Source organism: Ahaetulla prasina, chromosome 2 (genome assembly GCF_028640845.1).
Source record: "Ahaetulla prasina isolate Xishuangbanna chromosome 2, ASM2864084v1, whole genome shotgun sequence".
NCBI lineage: Eukaryota > Metazoa > Chordata > Lepidosauria > Squamata > Colubridae > Ahaetulla > Ahaetulla prasina.
In genome coordinates, this window is record NC_080540.1 from 109,668,583 (window position 1) to 109,690,004 (window position 21,422).

A 21,422-nucleotide genomic window follows, 5' to 3' on the forward strand; every position below is an offset into this window, starting at 1 on the left:
ATGGTCTTCAGTTTTTAAGACAGCATTGTATTAACAAAAATAAATGTGCGACTACAGTTGTAACTAACGTTGGCATAGATATTCCCTTTTCCTCAAGTGTACTATAACCTCAGATAGTATCTGTGCCCTTAGATTAAATTTATTTATTTATTTATTTATTTATTTTTCATATTTCTATACCGCCCTTCTCCGAAGACTCAGGGCGGTTTACAGCCAAGGTAAAATAAACACATCACATACATTAAAAACAATTTTAAAAATCTAATTCAAATAGGCCAATAAATTTTAAAACTCCAAAATGAGATTATTAAATAAACCCTTATAAAACCACCCATGTTAAAATGGCAATTAGGCCAGCCCTACCCGATGAAATAAGAAAGTCTTGAGCTCGTGCTTAAAGGTCCGGAGGTCAGGGAATTGGCGTAGCCCCAAAGGTAGCTCATTCCACAGGGCAGGAGCCCCCACAAAGAAAGCCCTCCCCCTGGGGGCCGCCAGCCGACATTGTTTGGCTGACAGCACCTGTGAGAGTGCACAGGTCGATGAGAGGCTGTTTGTGGCAGTAGGCGGTCCCATAAATATCCCGGTCCCAAGCCATGGAGCGCTTTAAAGGTGATAACCAACATCTTGAATTGCACCCGGAAGACCACCGGTAACCAGTGCAGCTTGCGCAGGAGAGGTGTTATATGGGAGCTACGGGACGCTCCCTCTATCCCCCACGCAGCCGCATTCTGGACCAGTTGAAGCCTCCTGGTGCTCTTCAAGGGGAGTCCCATTTAGAGAGCATTGCAGTAGTCCAGGCGGGAGGTAACGAGGGCATAAGTGACCGTGCATAAATCATAGTTGCTCTTTCTTGTTCTTGTAAAAAAAAAGAAGCCAGTTTTCAGAACATAACCCCTGACTTTCTAACAGATTTTCATGTTAACTTTAAAGAATACTGGATTCAGTTCGGCTCTCTGAGAGACACCATATCCAGAAACAACTCTATGGTCTACATTTATATAGATTGGCTATAATAACAATTTTTCAAGATTGATTCTGCTCCTTCTCTTCTTTCTTTTATAGTGACTGAATTGGTCATGTCTGAGACATTTATGGACTTTCTACATGTCCACAACTTAATCTAGACTCTACAATAACAAATCCTTCACATTACAAAAGAGAACTTCTTAATCTGCTTACTAGGTGAAAATGTGCATTCCGTCATCCTCCCAACACTTAATATCTAAAATATATATGTACAAAGTAGACAAATTTCATCATAATGAGCCTATTCTGGTTTAACTACTTGCTGATTTTTGTTAATTCTGAACATTAGGTCCTTTGACAGTCATCTATTCTTCCAATACTGTTTAGACTCTATAGCTATTAATGTAGCTAAGCAGGTAAGGGTAGGATGGAATGCAGATATACCTGTTCACCCCAGTTATGAGCTGCATTGTCAGAAAACACTGTCTGCAGTGTTTCTAGACCATGTTTCTCTGGATATTACACCCTTGCATCAAGTTAGGCTTTGCATAAAGAAGAAGTGTGTTTGTGTACCACCTTCACTGGCCTTTCTTGTCTCAAATGCCATCATTTTCTTGTTATCTGGTTTATAAAAAGCAACCTTTTCAAAATGGAGATGATCAACATGTGGTTTCAAAATCTGTTTTGTGTACAAACGGAGGCCATAATTTAAATTGTTCAGATAATATTGAAGCATGTAGAGAAGAAAAGGGATAAAGTTGGCAAATACATACAAGAACTAATAGCAATTAAAAGTAAGGTTGCACCACATTTCAGACCTGGACAAGAATAATAATAATAAAGAGACTCAAAACAACTCTGTAGCATAATAAAGAGAGGGTGGAAAGAAACGGGCAGGCTTTATGTTTTTATGTTTTTATACCCGTAAACCATAAAGGGGCTTCCAGTAATCCTTGCATTATTTGTTTCTTGGCTGGACTACTTTGAAGGGTGTGTGTGGTGTGTGTGTGTGTGTGAGAGAGAGAGAGAGAGAGAGAGAGAGAGAGAGTTATCATAAATGAGAAGAAAAAGAAGAGAAAACGATGAAGAACAAAAGTTTGTGGTTTCTATACCAGTCTGGCATGAAATTTTTGCTTTGGACAAGCTGATCTTTGCCTGGATATCAGAAGAGAACATTGTTCTTGTTTTACTTTACTTTTTGGCTCAAATCAATTTGTCTGACCTAACAGAATAACAGATTTGGAAGGGACCAGGAGGTCTTTTAGTTCAACACCCTGTTCAAGAAGGAAACCCTATAACATTTTAGGCAAATGGTTGTCCAATTTCTTCTTAAAAACCTCCAGTGTTGGAACACCCACAACCTCTGTAGACAAGTCATTCCACTGATTAATTGTTCTCACTGTTAGGAAATTTCTTCTCAGTTCTGGATTGGTTTTCTCCTTGATTAGTTTCCATCCATTGCTTCTTGTCCTGCCTTCAGGTGCTTTGCTGCCCTCTTATTTGTAGCAGCTCCTTAGATATTGGAACACTGCTATCATGTCATCTCTAGTCCTTCTTTTCATTAAACTAGACATAACCAATTCCTGCAACACCTTACACATGTTTTAGCCTCTAGTCTCCTAATCATCTTTATTGCTCTTCTCTGTATTTTTTCTAGAATCTCAACATCTTTTTTATATCATGATGACCAAAACTGGATGCAGTATCCCAAGTGTGGTCTTACCAAGGGCTTATAAAGTGTTACTAACACTTCATGTGATGTTGATTCTATCCCTCTGTTAATGCAGCCTAGGATTGTGTTGGCTTTTTTTTTTTTACTTCTGCAGCACAGTGCTAGCCCATCTCAAAATTACTATTACTGATTCAAGTAGCATGTATTCGGTACCTGTGCATTTGGTTTTTCTTGCCAAAATGTACAACCTTACTTTTTTCACCATTGAATTGCATTTTGTTAGATAGGGCCCAGAGTTCTAGTCTGTTGAGAGCTTTCTATATCTTGAATCTATCTTCTATATCAATAAATCTATCATTGATGAAGATATTGAGGAGCGCACTGGGCCTAAAAAGAGCCTTAGGATACTTCCCTCCAGGTAGACGCAGTTCCGTTAAAAACTACATATGAAGTGCAGTTGATTAGCCAGTTAAGATTCCATCTGATAGTAATGCTGTGTAACCCACACATTTCTACCTTATTAAGTCAGCTTCCAAGTTATAGTTCATATAGACACTATTTGGAATTTTGTCATTGTTTTTTTAGGAGTGCAAAGAAGTGCAAAGGAGTGGTTGAATGAAATACAGAAGAATTTTTATAGAATTGTTAACAAAGCAGCTTGCAAAAATAATTCTGTATAATTGATAGATAGGTCAATTTATTATTGTTCTATTTGTTATGTAGTTGAAAGTGAAAACCCAGTCGTCTCAGTCTATTTATCTGAATCTGTTTAAACATTATTTTAAAATGAAAGGAAATGAACTAAAATGAACAAGCTTCAGATTTTATACTAAAAATGGATAATGTTTTAGAAATAAGCAAGGACTGTGACTTGCAAAGGGGGATTAGTAGCAAAAAGTAGCAAAAAGATGAAAGCAGTCATGTTTTGTATAAAACTCTCATTTTGCACTTACAACTGGTAATAAGCTAGTTTTGCACATGAGGTGAATCATGTTTCCACTGAATAAGTTCTACATTTTGTGGCTTTACATACTCATATAATTTCTGACGTATAGAATGGAAGAAAGATGTAAAACGAGTAATTTGATAAACTGAAATCAGGATGATACAAGGTTTCATTAAATGTTTTTGCTGTTTGGCTACTTAATAATATTCAAAGGAAAGATAATCCTCAAATTTTAGCTGTTTCATAGATTTAGACCACTTGTGACATTTCTGGCATTGAGCTGCGTAAAACAAGCCATTCTCCCTTTAGCACATACATAAAATGCAGCCAGCAATCAAATAAACTAAAACCGTAAAACAAAATATCTGTACCTCAGATATAGTATAAGATTATGATGAAAGCAGTAGGGTAAATTTGGAAGTTATTTCCAAGATGAAGATATAGAATAGAATAACAGGACTGGAAGGGATCTTGGAGGTCTTCTAGTCCAACCCCTGCTTAGGCAGGAAATCCTACACCACTTCAGACAAACGGTTATCCCACATCTTCTTAAAAACTTCCAGTGTTGGAGCATTCACAACTTCTGCAGGCAAATAAAAAATATTATATTAGAACTTTTCTCCTGGTGTAGCTACATTAATCTTCAAAATAGCTAGTATTTTTTTAACCTGGTCTACATATTATTGCTAATCCATAAGGTGTTTATTTTTGGTATAGGATATTATGTAAATCCACCACAAGAAAAACAATCCATAGCCAGGAAGCCTGACTAGTAGGAGGTGGGGTATATATTTTTTTCTCTTCTTGTCGTGACTCACCCCACACTTCTTTTTTAAAGTTCTTATTCCTATTACAGGGACATAGCCCTTTGTTCTAGCTGAATTTTTTGGGGGGAGATACAAAGAAAAAGGCCAGACAGCCCCCTCCATCCCTTTATGACCCCAAAATATTTAGACTTACTATATAACTGCTAGCTACAAATAATTTTATTTAGTTTATTATTTGTTATTTAGTTAGCTATTTAGTAATTCTAGTGTGGGCTTAAATATATGGCACCTGGAAAATGAAAATTGTAGTTAGTGGTCAATTAGTTTCTGATTTAATTGGCCCTGGTTTGTTAGTTTGGTGAACTTTGGTGTTATGTTTGATAAGCAGCATTTAAAAAGTTTGATGTCCTAGAAATACTAATTCCTATAAGATAAATCTAGCTTTGATATAGAAACCATGAATATATAGGCATAAGATTAATATGAATAACAGACAGTTTATTTATTTGCCATTTATTTTTCAAATTTAACAAGCTGCCTAATTCCATAAACAGCCTGACTGATGTAAAAAACTATAATCAGAAAAACAAGGAAAAGAACAATGTATGTCCAGATGAAAAAACATTCAGACTAATACATAGAACTCTGTATGAGGCTCACTCCCAATCCTAATTCAATGCCTGTGGAAAAAGCAAAGTTTGCTGACTTTTTAAAAATACGGTCAACAGGGGATCTCAGTTTCAAATCCTTCCCATCCAAACAAAATCCACCAACTGATCCACCTGCAGAGACAGAAGACTTGAAAGCTACTAAGAGATCAAGGAGAATTAGTGTAGAGTCATCATCTTTATCCTGCCTCCACCAGAAGTCATGAACAAGTACGATCACTGCTGTCTCAGTTCTATGCCCTAGTCTGAAGCCTGATTGAAACGAGTCCTTTTTCTCCAGGGGTTTTCTGAGCTGCAACTTGATAACTTTCTCAACAAACTTTCCTAAAAATGAAAGGTTGGATACTGGATGAAAATTGGGTCCAGCACTGTTGGATCCAGCACTTGTTTATAAAGGAGAAGTTATACCACTTTCTCCTTTAAGATCAGCAGAATGTGTCTTGTTCCTCAAGGAAACTTATATCAACACATGGATATGCATATCACCTAGGCGACTTTTACAGCTGCGTATCACCTGGTGACTTTTACAAGCAGGAAGACCATGGATCGATTAAGCAATTGGTTGGATTTGTAGTCTGGAATACTCTGTCCATTTCCCTGAAGTTTACAGCAGTGGTTTCCAAAGAGGGCGGTACCGCCCCCTGGGGGGCAGTGGAATGACTTAGGGGGGCGCTAAGAGGCATGGGGGGGTGGCAGTGGAGTGCTAGGGGTGGGCCCCTCGCAGGGTGCAATTTTCCTTGGTGATTTGTTGGCCGCCAGCCAGCTGAGCAGTTCCAGTTCCGGCCCGACGCGCTCCATCACCTCCTGCGCCTGCGTGTACCGTATGCTGGCAGCCATGATAAGCCTCGTGTGTGCTGCTCTCTTTTGCCTGGCTCGGCAAACTTTTGCCTTTTTTTAAATTAAAAAAGCAAGTTTCTACTACTCTCCTCCCCCCCTCCTCAAAACTATAACACTTTTCAAATCAGATGTGAACACACACATATTGTAAGTATTCTGATTTTCAGAGCAGAAATGGCAGAAGCAGAAAAATCAAAGAAGAAATGTAGACAATATAGTGTGGAATATCTGAATTATGGATTTATTCCAGCACCATCAAACCAGCAGCTGCCACAGTGCCTACTATGTGAAAAAGTATTTTCTAATGAGGCAATGAAACTTTGCAGACTGAATGAACATTTGAAGAAGGCCCATCCTGACAAGGCAGACAAGAATCTAACTTTTTTTCAATCACTTCGTGACAAATTTCAAAAGTGCCCAACACTGTCACACATGTTTTACAATGCTTCCCAACAAAACGCTGATGGTTTGCGTGCATCATACAACATTTCATTGTTGATTGCTAAGTCTGGAAAGCCACATACTATTGGTGAAGAACTCATCCTACCAGCCATTAGTGAGGTTCTAAGTACTGTTTTGTGTAAGTCACCACATGATATAATTAAGACAATTTCTCTCAGCAATTCAGTGCAAAGATGCATAGATGAAATGGCGGAAGATGTATTGTGCAGCATACTATGGACAACAGACTTTGCATTACAGCTGGATTAATCAACTTTGCCAGGCAATGAATCTTTGCTTCTTGCTTATGTGCGCTTTATTAAAGATGAAAGTTTGACTCAGCAGTTTTTATTTGCGAGGCAACTAAAAACAGATACAGGGGAGTCAATATTTCATGTTGTTGAGCAGTTTTTCAAAGACAAGGAAATTCTACTTACCAACATACTTGTTTGTGCAACTGATGGAGCACCATCAATGACTGGTTGCTACCATGGGTGTGTTGCTTACTTGAAAAAAGCAGTGCCAAATGTCTTTACCATTCACCATGTCATTCATTGCCAACATCTGATTGCAAAAAACCTCAGTGATTACTTACACACAGTCATTACTGCAGTGAACAAAATTAAAGTAAATGCTCTCAATGAGCGACTATTCTGAGAGCTCTGTGTTGAGAATGATGAAGATTTTGATCATTTGTTGCTTCATACAAAGATCAATGGCTATCCAAAGGCAAGTGTGTGAGATGCTTTTACAATCTTTTTGACACTGTTGTGGAGTTTTTTTTGAAGACAAGAATGCTTTGCTCAGTGATGAACTCAAAGAGATCAAGCATGACATTGCTTATTTATCAGAACTGTTTGCAAAGTTCAATGAAGTGAATTTGCAGTTGCAAGGAAATGAGGTCAATCTTATTAAGGCCAAATCTGTCATCTCTACATTTATTTCAAAATTAACTCTATTCAAGCGCAAGTCTGTTGTGAGCTGTCGTGTAGGCTGTCGTGAGCTATACCAATTTTCAAGCTTGTCTGAGCTAGAAGAGAAAGGTGAGATTCAAGGTGGTGATCTGCAAGTTTTTTGTGACCATTTGGACATGCTGCATAAAGATATGTCTGAACGATATCAGGATCTTTTTTTGCTATTTAGAGCGGGTGAGGAAATTCCAGATTGGGTGATAAATCTATTTTCAGATACTGAGGAAGATGGGTTAGTGGAGGAACAACTAATAGACCTGCAAAATGACATTGAGCCAAAGTTTAAGAAATCGTACCAAGAGTTTTGGTTACAGAAGGAAATTTCTGATCACTATCCTGCATGATGGACAGTGGTTAAGAAGCTCCTTGTTGCATCTCCAACATCATATTTGGTGGAACATGGTTTCAGTGTGGTCATCCAACTTCTCTCTAAGCAAAGAAATCGACTCCAGATTACTGAATGTGGTGATTTAAGACTCCTGCTAAGTGACTTAAAACCAGACGTTGGAAAACTGGTATCACTTCATCAAGCCCATCCATCACATTAAGAATTTACTGAACAGTGAAGTAGTTATTAAATTTTACTGAGTTTACTAAGTTAGTAGTTATTAAGGTCTTTGATAAATGACTATCAGACTTTGAAAACTTGGTATCACTGGATCATGTTCAACAATTTTGTTGAATTAACAAAAGATTTTTAAATTGGATTTTGAATAAATGTGCAATTAATTGTTACAGTTTTAAATTTTACTGTTACTATCTTCCTTAGTGAGTCGTGCAAACCGCTATTCCGAACAATGCTATTTAGAGCGGGTGAGGGTGGTGGGCACTGAGGATGAGTTTGTAGCACCAAGGGAACGGTAGGCTGAAAAAGTTTGGGAACCTCTGAGTTACAGTTTCAAACCCATCCCAGTTAAACTGGCAACATTGTGTCTAGGCATGTTGACAGCACTTGCCCAGTTGAAGTCCATCCTCAAGTGAGTTTATGCATCAAACAACTAAAATATTCCTCATAGTGCCTATGCAGAGGATCCTGCAGGTCATGCTCCCATCAAAGAATGAGCCATTTAAATAGGGTGGTTGGACAACTATCTGCAGCCCGGATAATAACAGAAATAAAAGTAGAAATAAATTTGCGTCAAGATAGAAAATAGTTTTTAAAATGGTGAATTTTATCCTTTTCCATAAATGTGTGAGTTAGTTCTCAGTTTGCCTCTGAAATTTACATATTAAAAAGAATCCAGTGCCACATCTACTTCTTGCTAGAAATGTAGAGATCAAGACAAACTTCCATAGCTACCAAGAAGAAAAGGAAAAATAAATCAATGTGCAGCTTCATCTCAATCCCTAACTCTATTTCATTCCAGTCATTGAGGAAGAGGACAAATAGTTACTCCCAATATTTTTATTTTAATCTTGGGATATACCTTCCCCTGTAGACTGTGATCCTGCTTCACAGTTCCACATATGTTTATGTACAGCATCTGTTCTCTCTCCATGTTCATTTTTCATTGCTCCAAATTGTCTCAGTAAATATTCTTTTAAAAGTCTTAGTACTATTTTAAACAATTTCAATTTTAACAAATTAACTTTGTCAGGGCTGGCATATTGGTTTTCTGTATAAACATTAATTGGACTCCAACAGTTTCTCTGGGAAACGAGTAGAGATTATATAAAATAGCTTGTTAAAGTATAAACCACTTGGAGTTTGATGTTCGTTTTCACATATTAATATATCTTGACAGTTATTAGTTTGCTTTTCAAAGAACCCTGTAGATATTGAGATAATGGATTTCATAATTAATTAAATGAATTTTATAATTAACCATTAGGTTATGTATAAACAACATGCAGCTATGGGCTATTTCTTGTCACTTTTCAAACCCTCTAAACAATAATAAAGTTACACCCAGATGTTCCTAATGGTTACATTTATTTCATTTCTAAAGAAAGCACTGCTGTCTTTCATAGCTTTCATAGCTCAAATACTACATTCCATGCCTCTGTTGAAAAGCAGATGGATTGGAAGCTAAAGAACAAGGTATTCTGTTTTTGTTTTGTTACTTTTAAACACATTAATGTAAACATTAGCCCACCCTCCGTTAGTCACACTCCGGTGCCAAAGTTTGTCCTGAGATGTTAATTTAACTTGCTTTCTTGGAACATATGACAGAAAGGCTGCAGTTCCAATATGCTATCCTACATGAATTGTCCAATACAAAAAGTATATTTTGAAATCATTGAGGCAGGGAAAAACTTAGGATGATGTAAGAAAGGTGTAATTTTGCTATTTCATCTAATACAATCCTGTTTTACATAAAACTCAGATCAGTAATAAGAATTTTTTAGGAATTTGTACTGAATAGTTTTATATTTATAACAACTTAATCTTAAACTATTAATAATTAATAAATCTTAAATTATACCAATAAATTAGTAGATTGCTATTTTTAAAGAAATTTAAATAACAATTAGAAAAAGACATCAAAAGGAGAATCTGGTGATTTAGTAACATACCAAAGAAGCCAGAACACTGATCATTCCAGACTACAATACTATAATTCTGCTACAGCTCCAAGGAGTGTGATGGAAAGTCTTTGGACAAACAGATCATTATCATATGACCGTAAAATCAAATCTATGCATATTTTGTGGATAGATATAAATATCTATAAATAGGGCAAGGTATTTCAAAATTGGAAACATTTATCTACAGTACTTGGTATGGGTTAATCAAACATATTTGTGTGTGTGTCAGTGTTTTAAGTGTTGTCTTACAGGACTGGGAAAAAAACCTAGTTAGAGATGAGTGACCTCATCTGGCACTTGCTTCAAAAACCAATTTGTTGTCCCGTCTCCCCCTCTGCTCCTGATGAATGCATAATCAATCGTTTAGGAGCTCAAGAGAATCCTTCTCTGTTGCCAGTTCATTCTTTCCTATTCTGAATGGAACACGTTTACCTTAAACTTTTAAAGTTTTAATGGGCAAAGACAAAGAAGGCTCTTTGTATATGAAGGTAGGGGTGCAGAGACCTACAGCCTTCCTGTAGTTTCTGGGGCTGTAGCCAGCGAGGTTTAGCTGGCAAAGGTTGGACTTACAATGAGGTGATCCAGATTCAAATCCACTCTAGCCATGGAAACTCATGGGCTGCTTTGGGCCTAGTCATTCTTTCTCAATTCAGTTTACCTCACAGAATTGTTCTTGCTTGATAAGGTGAAAGAAAATCCCTATATGAGCTTTATCAAACTCTTGGGAAAAAAGGCATGGTATAATCAAGCAAATAAATATATTTTGTAGCACCATCAGCAGAGGCAGCAATAAGGGATGCTAGAGGTGATAATTGGGACCCATGTTTGAAAACTACTGATTCTTTTTGCTGTCTCTAATAGAGGGTGGTTTGGTAATTTTCTCTGCCTTCTGAACTGATTTCCATGGTAGAAAAAAATAACTCCACCTGCATACAAAATGTGAGCTTGTACCTTCTATAAAAATAAAAATAAAAAGAGGTGCATGCTATTCCGAATGTATCAAAATACATTTTGACGAATATCTTGAAGAAGCATATATTTTAAATCTGTCAAATGTTTTCTGCTCCAGCATCTCATGCAAACTGATAAAATAGGATTAGAAAGCAGAAACAACTGTCCCACGCTACTAACAGATAATTATGGTTAAAAAGTTGAGACTGGTACTTTTTTCTGTTTCTTCTTTTTGTAGAGGAAACATGCAAACCACAAAGTTCATGAGCTCTGGCAGGACATGACACTCTTGGGGATGCTCGGGAGGCTCATTTCCAGCTAAGAACAGACCACCAAAAGCCACTCCTGGATCTAATAACTCTTTTTAGCCACTGGGTAATTCTATTCCTTTAGCAAAGTTGCAACTTTTTGTTTCTGAGGTGGCAAGGGCTTGATGGGCTGGCATGCGGGCTAGCCGAAGTGGTGAAGTGATTCATTTGGAACAGAATCTAAACTGAAAGGGTTTTCTATTTTTTCTTAAAAAGAATTTTTTATTCGTTTTAGATTTGTTTTATCCCCATTATTTAGTTTCAAAGAAGAATGTTGCTTTTAAAGCAATGCACAATAAAAGGATATTTGCTTTCATGTTTTTCTAAAAAGAATAATGCAAAAGCAGTAGCAGCAAGTTACCAACCCAAATCAGCGGTCAATAAATCAGAGTATCCAATAGTAGAGTTAAAGACTTTTTTGGGAAATGAATCTTTTAAGCTGACAGCAGAAAGAAAGTTAAATGTTTTGCGGCTGAGTACACTATGCATGCAAGAGCAAAAATCATTTTTGTATGTTGCTACAGGTCATGTTGTGAAACCAATGGTGCACATACATAAGGGGAGCACAGGAGCTTTTTAAAAGATGATGAAGTTCAGATGAGAACTGCAATCAGGATCCATTCTACTTTGGACTTTAAAGAGGATAATAAATAGAGCAAAAAGGTGTTTCATCACATGTGGGCTATGAACGTAGTGATTCCTTATCCACATTTTTCTTGGGATTGTACAGCTGTTGCTAAGAGAAGTTGCATGATCCGTAGAAAAGGCTGGTTTAAATAATTGCAGACAGATGCTACATTCAACCTCACACCTCTTTGCACTTTGAAAACAGTTATCAGCTATCACAGCTGACAGACTGCTGATCTGAGACTTTTCCCTTAGTTGAAAAATTTGTCAGCAATCTGACATACTACTGTAGTAGTATGTTTCTGGGGTTTTCAGATGTAGCCCCATTTACATGACAATGCATATAAGACTGCAATGAGATTTGAATATCCAAGAATAACAATGAGCAAAAGTACTTCAGATTTATTTCATCCTTAGAACATCCTTAGAACAATGTTCTAGTTATTTTCAGAAAAATGAACATGGTGTCACCCATGCATTCACCATAGACAAACAATTAAAGTTCTGTTCTTATAACCTTGAATTCTTTTCCTTGTGTCTGAGAATTCTATAGGCTTGAATAAGAATCATTGTTTTTTTGTTGCCATATGCTGACTCCGTCACCCAAAAAAATATCAAGAACTGGCTTTGGAATTTATCTTGCCATATTTTAGGGCAGCATTAAGTTTGCAAGATTCTGCTCCTGTGATATTGTCACATTGGAGAGGAGGGCAAGGCAAAAACCACACTTATAATTCCCTGGTTTCCTTGTAGATGGTAATAGAGTAAGTTAAGTTTTATATTGAAACTTCATTGAAACTTAATGAAGAAGCCAGTGTATAATATTGTGCAACACTATTCAAAGCAGCTTACCACTACAGCTAATATAGGGCTGATCTCAACATTTCTCCTAATCAAAAGTAGATGAATGCTTCTAAAAACATTTATAAGAAGGGAAATCAGAACCAGCCATTTATTCCATTGATGTTTTCACTTGGGAGATTGGACCTCTGCTGATAATTTAAAGTGCATTGTTGGTTGTCCACAAAAGTAGAATTTGAAATTTCTACTGGGAGTGTTACAATGTAATTCAGTTTTCTAGAATAATTTCCCTGATGGATTCCTATGACATAATAAACCATCATTATTTATTTTTATTTATTTGTCTAATTTATATGGCTGTCCATTATACCAAAACCAATTCTGGGCAGCATACAACAAAGCAAAAAATAAATAAATGCATAAAACCATTATTGTTTTAATTATAAAATTAAAAAGCATTAATATAATTAATAATATTGTTATTAATTATAAAAAGCATTAAAACTATAACAAGCTAAACAAATAAGGAACATGGGATGTTAATAATAATGGAGTTACCTCACAAGTTCGTTTATCCCTTTGGAGTCTTCGGCTTGCCAACACAACAAGGTCTTAAGGAATCATTGGAAGCTCAGAGGTTATGAGGTCAATTTCACCTCTGGGGAAGATGATTCCATAATGAGGGTGCCACCACAGAAAAGCCCTGCTGCCTAAGGCCTGCCAAATGGGACTCTTAACATGATCTCAGAAATATATACATACATAGCTCAGCTCATTGAAAATAAAGCATGTAAGAACTACGTGTATGTATGTGTGAGGGAGGCAGGGAGAGAAGAACAGAATAGTATCAAATTAACTGCAATGAGTATTAAATATTTGATTTTTTTAAAAAAATCAACTATTTCTTTAACATTTTTTTTTGAAAAAAAGCAATCTGCTTTAAAAGAAAGAAAACTTCTTGCAAATTGTCTGCAATATCCATTGTAACAATAGTGTTAATGCACATTGCTTTCTGGTAATGTTCACAGATCTTCTATTAACACTGAGTTTCTTTCTTTAGACGCCTGAACAGAAATAAACTGCAAGTTCTTCCAGAATTGCTTTTTCAGAACACGCTAAAGCTAACCAGACTGTAAGTATAGTTTTTATTTTTGGCATCCTATATGTGCTTTGGTTCTTAAGTCAGCAATTTTGGCTATGAGGTTTTGGTATGATGCCTTCTTGAAGTGGATTTTGAAAAGTGTGTTAGTTTATTATATAAAATCTTTTGCTGGGAAACATTTACTTGTCTTTTTACTACTCTGTAGATTAGTTGTGAAGTCAAAACTGTAGATTAGTTGTGAAGTCAAAACTGTTGATATGTTTCTGTTTCTCCTTTCTTCTCTAATATGGCTACAAGGAGATCACAAATTTCTACTTCCAATCTATATTAAGACACTTGTGAAACTGGGGGTTAATCTCAAAAAGTTTGGTGGAACAAAATAGGTTCCTAAGTCTCACAAATGTTGGCTTTCCTCAAACAAAGCATTCTTAAAATTAATTACTGTATGTCAAACTGTGATTAATAAAATTGGATATGAAGTTTCTTAATTTCCTCACATGCTGGCACATTGTAGGAGGAGAGCCATATTAGTCTATAGTTGCAAAAAATCTGATGAAATGAGCTACAGTCCGTGAAATCTTATGTCTTTTAATGAAATTAATTACTTTGAAAAGGTGCTACCACATTTTGTCTGATTTTTCACATGCTGGGGAAGGAGATTTTTTTTTAAAAAAAAAAAAAAAAGAAGAAATTGAGTACCTGGAGAGGGTAAGCTCACTTATGTTGTGAAAAGCTACAATTTATGATGAAGTCTAGAAGAAACAAATTAGCTTTGGATGTAGGAGTTTAGGAACTAGGTGTCCATAAAGACGTTGATTTTTATTCCAATAATGATTTTGCATAGCAATAGGACAGCTGTGATTATTATCACCTCTCATGACCCCTGCTGTATTTGTTCAGTATGTCCTTGAAACAAACAAGGTCATGTCTTTGTACTCCCATCTAGATCAAGTTAAAAGGTCTAATTATAATTTGCATTACAATACCAAATTATATAAAAGAAATATATTTGTGAATTAAAATGATATGAGCTCAGCAACCACGAGACTTTTGTTTTAAAAGCCACTTATTGCATTTCAGTATTTTAGTGATTAATAAAAAAGGTTCATCTACATAATTTGTGCTGATATACAACCTGGCTCTATCCTGGATACTGTGTGTGTATGCGTGTGTTTGTGCACACAGTACTGACAACCTGATTGTCTCAGTAAATGAATGACTCTTAATATATTAATAGTATGAAACTAGCACATATCTTCCCTGTTTCCAGTTCTTTATTTTTTTTTCTAGCCAAAATACCTGCAATAAATGTGATTATTAGAATATTTTATCTTTAAAAAGTTAGTGATGTACCTTCAATAACTTTTTTTCCACCAACAGTATATGGTTAAAATTTCCATCCGAATTTATGATATAAGAATGAAGATTTGAAAAGTATAAAGTGCCATTTTATTGGGATAGTCTTTCTGGATTTCCAATCATAATTTATATTGTCAATAATAGTTCCTGTATTTTGTGGGGAATACAGGAATGAAAACAAGCCCTTGACAAGCTATTTAAATACTTGTAAAGCTATGAAGAACAGTTTTATCCTTCAACTGGTCAATTGAAACAAAAGACCAGTTAAAAGAAATGGGGCAATACGGTTGCAGTATCTTTCAATTATAGAAAAAGTCTGTAGCTTCTATAATTATTTACATGTCCTTTGGTGACATCTGTTTGACATTATGGGTGGGAATATAGAGGAAAATCTAACTTAGAAAGGAATGCAAAGAATCCTGTTAAATTAGTTTGATTCATATATTGCTAGGAGGAGAACACCAGAAATTATGCATTGTATGTTTGCATTTTCTTCCAAGGTCATTTTGTTGAAGCTTTGCTGTATGTTATTTATAGAACAGTATCTTCCCTGTCTGTGATGTTAAAAGAGAAAAAAGTTTCTGACATATTTGAATAATGTTTGTATTCAGTTCCCATCCCAAGTATTTGACTTAAATCATAGAGTTTCAAGAAACAAGGCCAAATTTTCTGGAAGTCAGTCTCTGGAGAATTTAGATGTCTTAAAATAGACATTCCCATTGTTGGATTCACATTTGTGTAATAAATGTGTTAAAGTAACAAAGGACAAAGTAATAAGAAATGATTAGTTAGCATTCAATGTTTAGCCATCTGATCAAACCAAAATTGGCATTTCATGTTTCACAAGTGAAGAATTTCAGAACTTCACTCAGACTATAGCCATCAATCTTTCTGTGGAAATTCAACCAGCATTCTGGAGCTTACTGAGGAAAAGTTAGGCACATGACTTGGATAGGTTCATGCTTCAGTTGCAAATGCAAGGTTTAAATAACCAAGATGGGCTACTGCTGAATATATCAACCAACCTTTATATATCAATTCCAGAATTTTTATCTTATACTTACATTGTAGGGAACTCCTTGCCTCTTATCTCCTGGCTTGGTTATATACCAATGCTCCGTTTTCACAGCTTGTTTGCTCTAAGACCCTTCATTTTCAAGCTTGACAAATCAAGGTCTCAGAGAAAACATGATTCATGGATTTTTTAAAAAAAGAAAAAAAATACTTGGCAAAGTATGCAAAAAAAAATATGCACCATGAGCATATGGACCCTGCAAAAACAGTATGGTATTTTTCTCCCTAGACATATTTCCTCTTTCATCAATTACAATAGTTTCATGACTTTTTGTTTTCTTCATATTGATGGGTGGGCTCTCCTACCTTCAGGTTCTAAAGTTGGGCAGACTACTTCCATAAATACCTTCTAAGATTTGAAAGATCCATCATTGAACAGTACAGATAGTCCTCAATTTCCAACTGCAGTTGGGATTGGAACATCTGTTGCCAAGTGATGGAATTGTTAAGTGAGTAGAAGCCGATTTTATGAAACATTTTGCTGTGGTCATTAAGGGATTTTTGTGGTTTTAAGTAAATCTGGTTCCCCCCACCCACCATTGACTTTGCTTGTTGGAAATTCCTTGGGAACATACTAATCATTGGATTGCATGGTGATCATGTGACCCTAGGATGTTGGACCATCATAAATATAAGTTTGTTGCCAAGGTGCCCAAAATGTGATAATGTGAACATAAGAACACTGTTACAATCATAGAGTTGAGGAAAGGACATAGATTACTTTTTTCAGTGCTGTCATAACTTCAAACAGCCATTAGACAAATTGCTGTAAGTTGAGAACTACCTGTATTTTCTTATTTAAAAAAGACGAAATGTTATACAAATGGTCATACTTTTTTTAAAAAAAATATGCTGTTACTTCCAAGTCCTGTTCCTGCCCAGATTTGGGATACCTCTAATATAGTTAAAATCATTTTCTTCCTTAATCCAGAGAACAATGAATGATGGTGCAACATTTAAAGGTTTTCTTATTGATCCCAGAGAAACCAAAGTTGGTCCCATTCTTCTCTTTAATAATGTTTATAGCTTATGGTTATACAAAAACCTTTACTACTCAGAGCCTACAGGCTGTAATTTGGATGTCTTTAGTGGATGTGTGGGATAGGACTGATTCTAACCCCGGGCCTCTCTGCCTTAAACAACTTGGAAAGTGTCTTCCAATTACTTGGGATGTCTTTTACAGTTAGTCAGAGGATGATAGCTAATCTTGAGAGAGGCAAGTGCCTTGTCAAAATGTGCCCTTAAATTAAAAGACTCATCTCACATGAGAGCAGGTGCTAGTAACTCACCTTTTACATGAGCTCAAGTTATTAAGCCCTGCGAGGGCAAACGAAACATGTCCAAAGGAAATAGAGGGTTGCTATGGTTTTAGCTCATTCAGGAATTGAGGCTTTACTGTGTACAGATCCCAGCAGGTCTGTTCAGAAGATGGTAAATAATTACAAGGAACGTCAGGTCTCCGGAGGGCACTTCAGGTTTGAAAAGATGTTCTCTAGGTCAGAGGTGACAACTAGAGACTGCTGAGAGGTTCTTGTACCATTTATCAAGCTGAAGCTATTTTTATTGCTTTCACTGTGCTCTGCCTCTAAATGGTATAATTTGAGCAAAATCATGTCTGGAAAAGTGACTCTTGTTGCAAACCCTTGTGGCATCTTTCTGTTTCCAGTGTAAGGCCAAGGGCTCTGCTTATTTTCTTCAACTATGAAAGGAACGTTAACAAATTATCTGAGCTGAGCAGAAAACAAATGAGGGGATGTCAGAAAGTGAATAACTGAGGTTTCATCCTGGATTTCCAGTCTCCCCAGTGTGAAGTTAGCAACTCAAAACTAATATGTACAGATGTTTTCCCCACTTTTTTTTCTTAATAAAGCCAAAGAGAAAGAAAAGTGGCAGTAAGTATAAAGGCATGATTATAACAGTAGATGTGGTATCATTTTATGCTGATTCCTGCAAAGATTTTGCTGCTTACCTCTATAATATACAAGATTGTAATTTTCTTAACAGATTTTTAAAAAGCTTTCTTTTTTCTACTATTTTTGTTCACTTTGCTCACTCCTCGGGAAGCTTTTAAGGTAGATTGGAAGGTTCTAACACTTGATTTATGCCTGTATTAGCATCCATTACAAAAAAAATACAAAAGTAAGCCTTAGTTTTCCAGAGACTAAACACCTTCCTGAATTCAGTGTTGTTTAATTCAGGGGTCCCTAACCAGGGACCACTAAATTCATAATTTTAAATCCCAGGACCACTAATATGATCTGCCTAATGTCCGGCTGGGTGGGCTTGGCTAGGTGGTCATGTGACTGGTGTTCATAGCCAACTCAGTGTCACTCACGTTGACACTGCTCTACTCTACTCACCCCTCCTTCTCAGTCACTCCTTGCCTCCCCGCCCGGGCTCCTTAGGGCCCCAACAGGAAGCATGGTGGCTAAGCAGCCACCATGAGAAAGAGTTAGCAAAAGAGCTTAGTTCAAATTGGATCTGACCGAGAAGGAGGCTCAACCAAAACACCTCACTGAGGACTATGAGCATACTTTCCAAGTAGAGAGAAGACCTGCAGAAGTGCAAGGCCAGGTACCGGTGCCTGGAGACTCAGTGGGCTGAGATGGTCAGCCAGTTTCAGGCCATGATGCTGTCCCACTGGAACAAGACACTCCGGCTCTTTGCCACCAGCAGCACTTCCCTCCAGCCTTTGCCCAAAGCTCCACACCAGGAGGCTGACGCAGACCCCAAGTTGGAATTTCTGCCCCCCTTTGACCCACACAAGAAGACCCCAAAGGGGGAGACTCTCTGCAAGAACAAAACCATTCATTGCACGTATCCAGCCCAGGGGCCATAGTTTGAGATTTAGTGCAATATAAAAAATGCAAATAATTTTTTGTGGACCACCAAAATTTTCTCATGGATCACCAGTGGTCCACAGACCACCAGTTGGTGACCGCTGGTTTAGTTAGAACTTTCTGATTTAATTTTCTAATTTTACTTGTTTATTTGTTAACTTCCTAGCCTCTGAAATGTAAAGACCTTAAGTATTTTAAATTACAAGTTGTCAAATGCACAGAAAAATTTGTGTAATAATAAAATATTATTATTATTATTATTATTATTATTATTATTATTATTATTATTATTATTATTATTATTATTATTAATAATAATAATAATAATAATAATAATGGTATTTGTGATGCATTTTTGAATGTTCAATTGACTGAGTTTTATGTTTAATGAATAAAGTAATAATAATAATAATAATAATAATAATAATAATAATAATAATAATAATAATAATAATAATAATACTTGTGATCGTCACTTGGAATACAACATGCCAGATATCAAAGTTGTGGAAAACCGAAACATACAATTTATTGACATCACAGTACCAGCAGATGCCAGAGTCAAAGAAAAAGAACTGGAAAAAATCATGAAATATCGCAACCTGGCCATCAAAACTACATGGCTATGGATGAAACATGTAATAGTGATACCCATTGTCATCGGGGCACTTGGTACCATGTCCAAGAATTTTATAAGATACATCAACAAATTGCAGCTTCCTGCAATACCCCTTTCTTGACCGGGATGCCTTATGCACGGTCACTCATGCCCTTGTCACTTCCCGCTTGGACTATTGCAATGCTCTCTACATGGGGCTGCCCTTGAAGTGCACCCGGAGGCTGCAGTTAGTCCAGAATGCAGCTGCGCGGGTAATAGTGGGAGCAACTCATTGCTCCCATGTAACACCAATCCTGCGCAGTTTGCACTGGCTTCCTGTGGTCTTTCGGGTGCGCTTCAAGATTCTGGTTACCACCTTTAAAGCGCTCCATGGCTTAGGACCCGGCTACTTACGGGACCGCCTGCTGTTACCTTTTTGCCTCCCACCGACCCATACGCTCACACAGAGAGGGCCTTCTCAGGGTGCCATCCGCCAAGCAATGTCGGCTGGCAGCCCCCAGGGGAAGGCCCTTCTCTGTTGGAGCTCCTACGCTTTGGAATGAACTTCCCCCTGGTTTACGTCAAGTGCCTGATCTTCGGACTTTTCGCCGTGAGCTGAAAACGCACCTATTTATTCAAGCGGGACTGGATTGAAATTTTATTGGGGTTAGTTATATTTTAAGATTTTAAATTGTTTTAATATTTCAGCCACATTATAATATGTTTTTTAATTTCTTTTAATGTTTATATAGTATTTTTACTTGGCTGTACACCGCCCTGAGTCCTTCGGGAGAAGGGCGGTATAAAAATCGAAATAAATAAATAAATAAAATAAAATAAATAAATAACACCAGCGGAACTGCAAAAAACTGTGCTACTCGGAACATCGTACATCTTAAGAAGGTACTTGGTTGATACCTAGGACGCTGACAGCAACCCGTATCAACCATTAGCACCAGTCAGTTGTATTTGTGATGCATTTTTGAATGTTCAGTTGATTGAGTTTCATGTTTAATACTTCATATTAATGAAGTAAATACTTCATATTAATGAAGTAAATACTTCATATTAATGAAATAAATAATAATAATAGGTCATTATGTAAAAAAATGATGTAAAAAAACTGGTCATTATGAAAAAAACTGGTCATAATTTAAAAAATATGACATACCTGCATCTGAAAAGTCAAGGGAGCACAAAGTGGAAAAAGTTATTGAACATGAGACAGTGAAGATCTTGTGGAACTTTTGAATACAGATGAATTGTCATTTGGATGACAGATATCATGGTTGTTGAGGGCCAAAGCATATAGTTTATTGATATCGCTGTACCAGGAGACACCAGAGTCGAAGAAAAAGAACTGGAAAAAATCATGAAATATTGTGACTTGGCCATTGAAACTATATGGCTATGGAGGAAACATGTAACAGTGATACCCATTATCATGTACAAGTATATTTTAAGAAGATACTTGGTTGATACCTAGGATGTTGGTAGCAACCCGTATTAACCATTAGCACCAGTCAATGATATTTGTGATACATTTTTAAATGTTCAGATGACTGAATTTCATATTTAATGAATAAAAGAAATAATAATAATTAATAATAAAAACAATACATACTTTGAAGCATCCAGAGCAATGCTCTGCAAGATAAAATTAATCTCAACCACCTCCATAAAAATAATGTTAAAGATTGTAGACAGTTTTGCATTGGTCTTGAGACAGGAACAGGAATTGCAGATAGAGTTACAAAGTTAGAAAGGGTCAGCTACAAGAAGTGCTAGCTACTTCTTGCTCCTTTTCAGGAAGCAAATGTTTTTTAGTGACTCAGCTTTCCACAGAATAGTTTTAATATGAAAAGTTCAAGAAGCTTAAATTCCCTCTTTCATGAGTTCCTTCCCCTCCCTATTCTGGACTTGAACAGGATTGGGACCAGATGGTCTTTCACATTTCCTTGGAGA

The 21,422-nt window shown here is 36.5% G+C and overlaps 1 protein-coding gene across 1 annotated transcript in view; it reads left to right on the forward strand.

Annotated features, from left to right (window-relative positions):
• Positions 1–21,422, forward strand: part of SLIT3 (slit guidance ligand 3) — a 570,113-nt gene that overhangs the window by 58,159 nt on the left and 490,532 nt on the right. Inside the window, exon 4 of the mRNA XM_058174175.1 lies at positions 13,545–13,616. Within this exon, the coding sequence (XP_058030158.1) occupies positions 13,545–13,616 (72 nt within the window). The remainder of the gene's footprint in view (positions 1–13,544; positions 13,617–21,422) is intronic.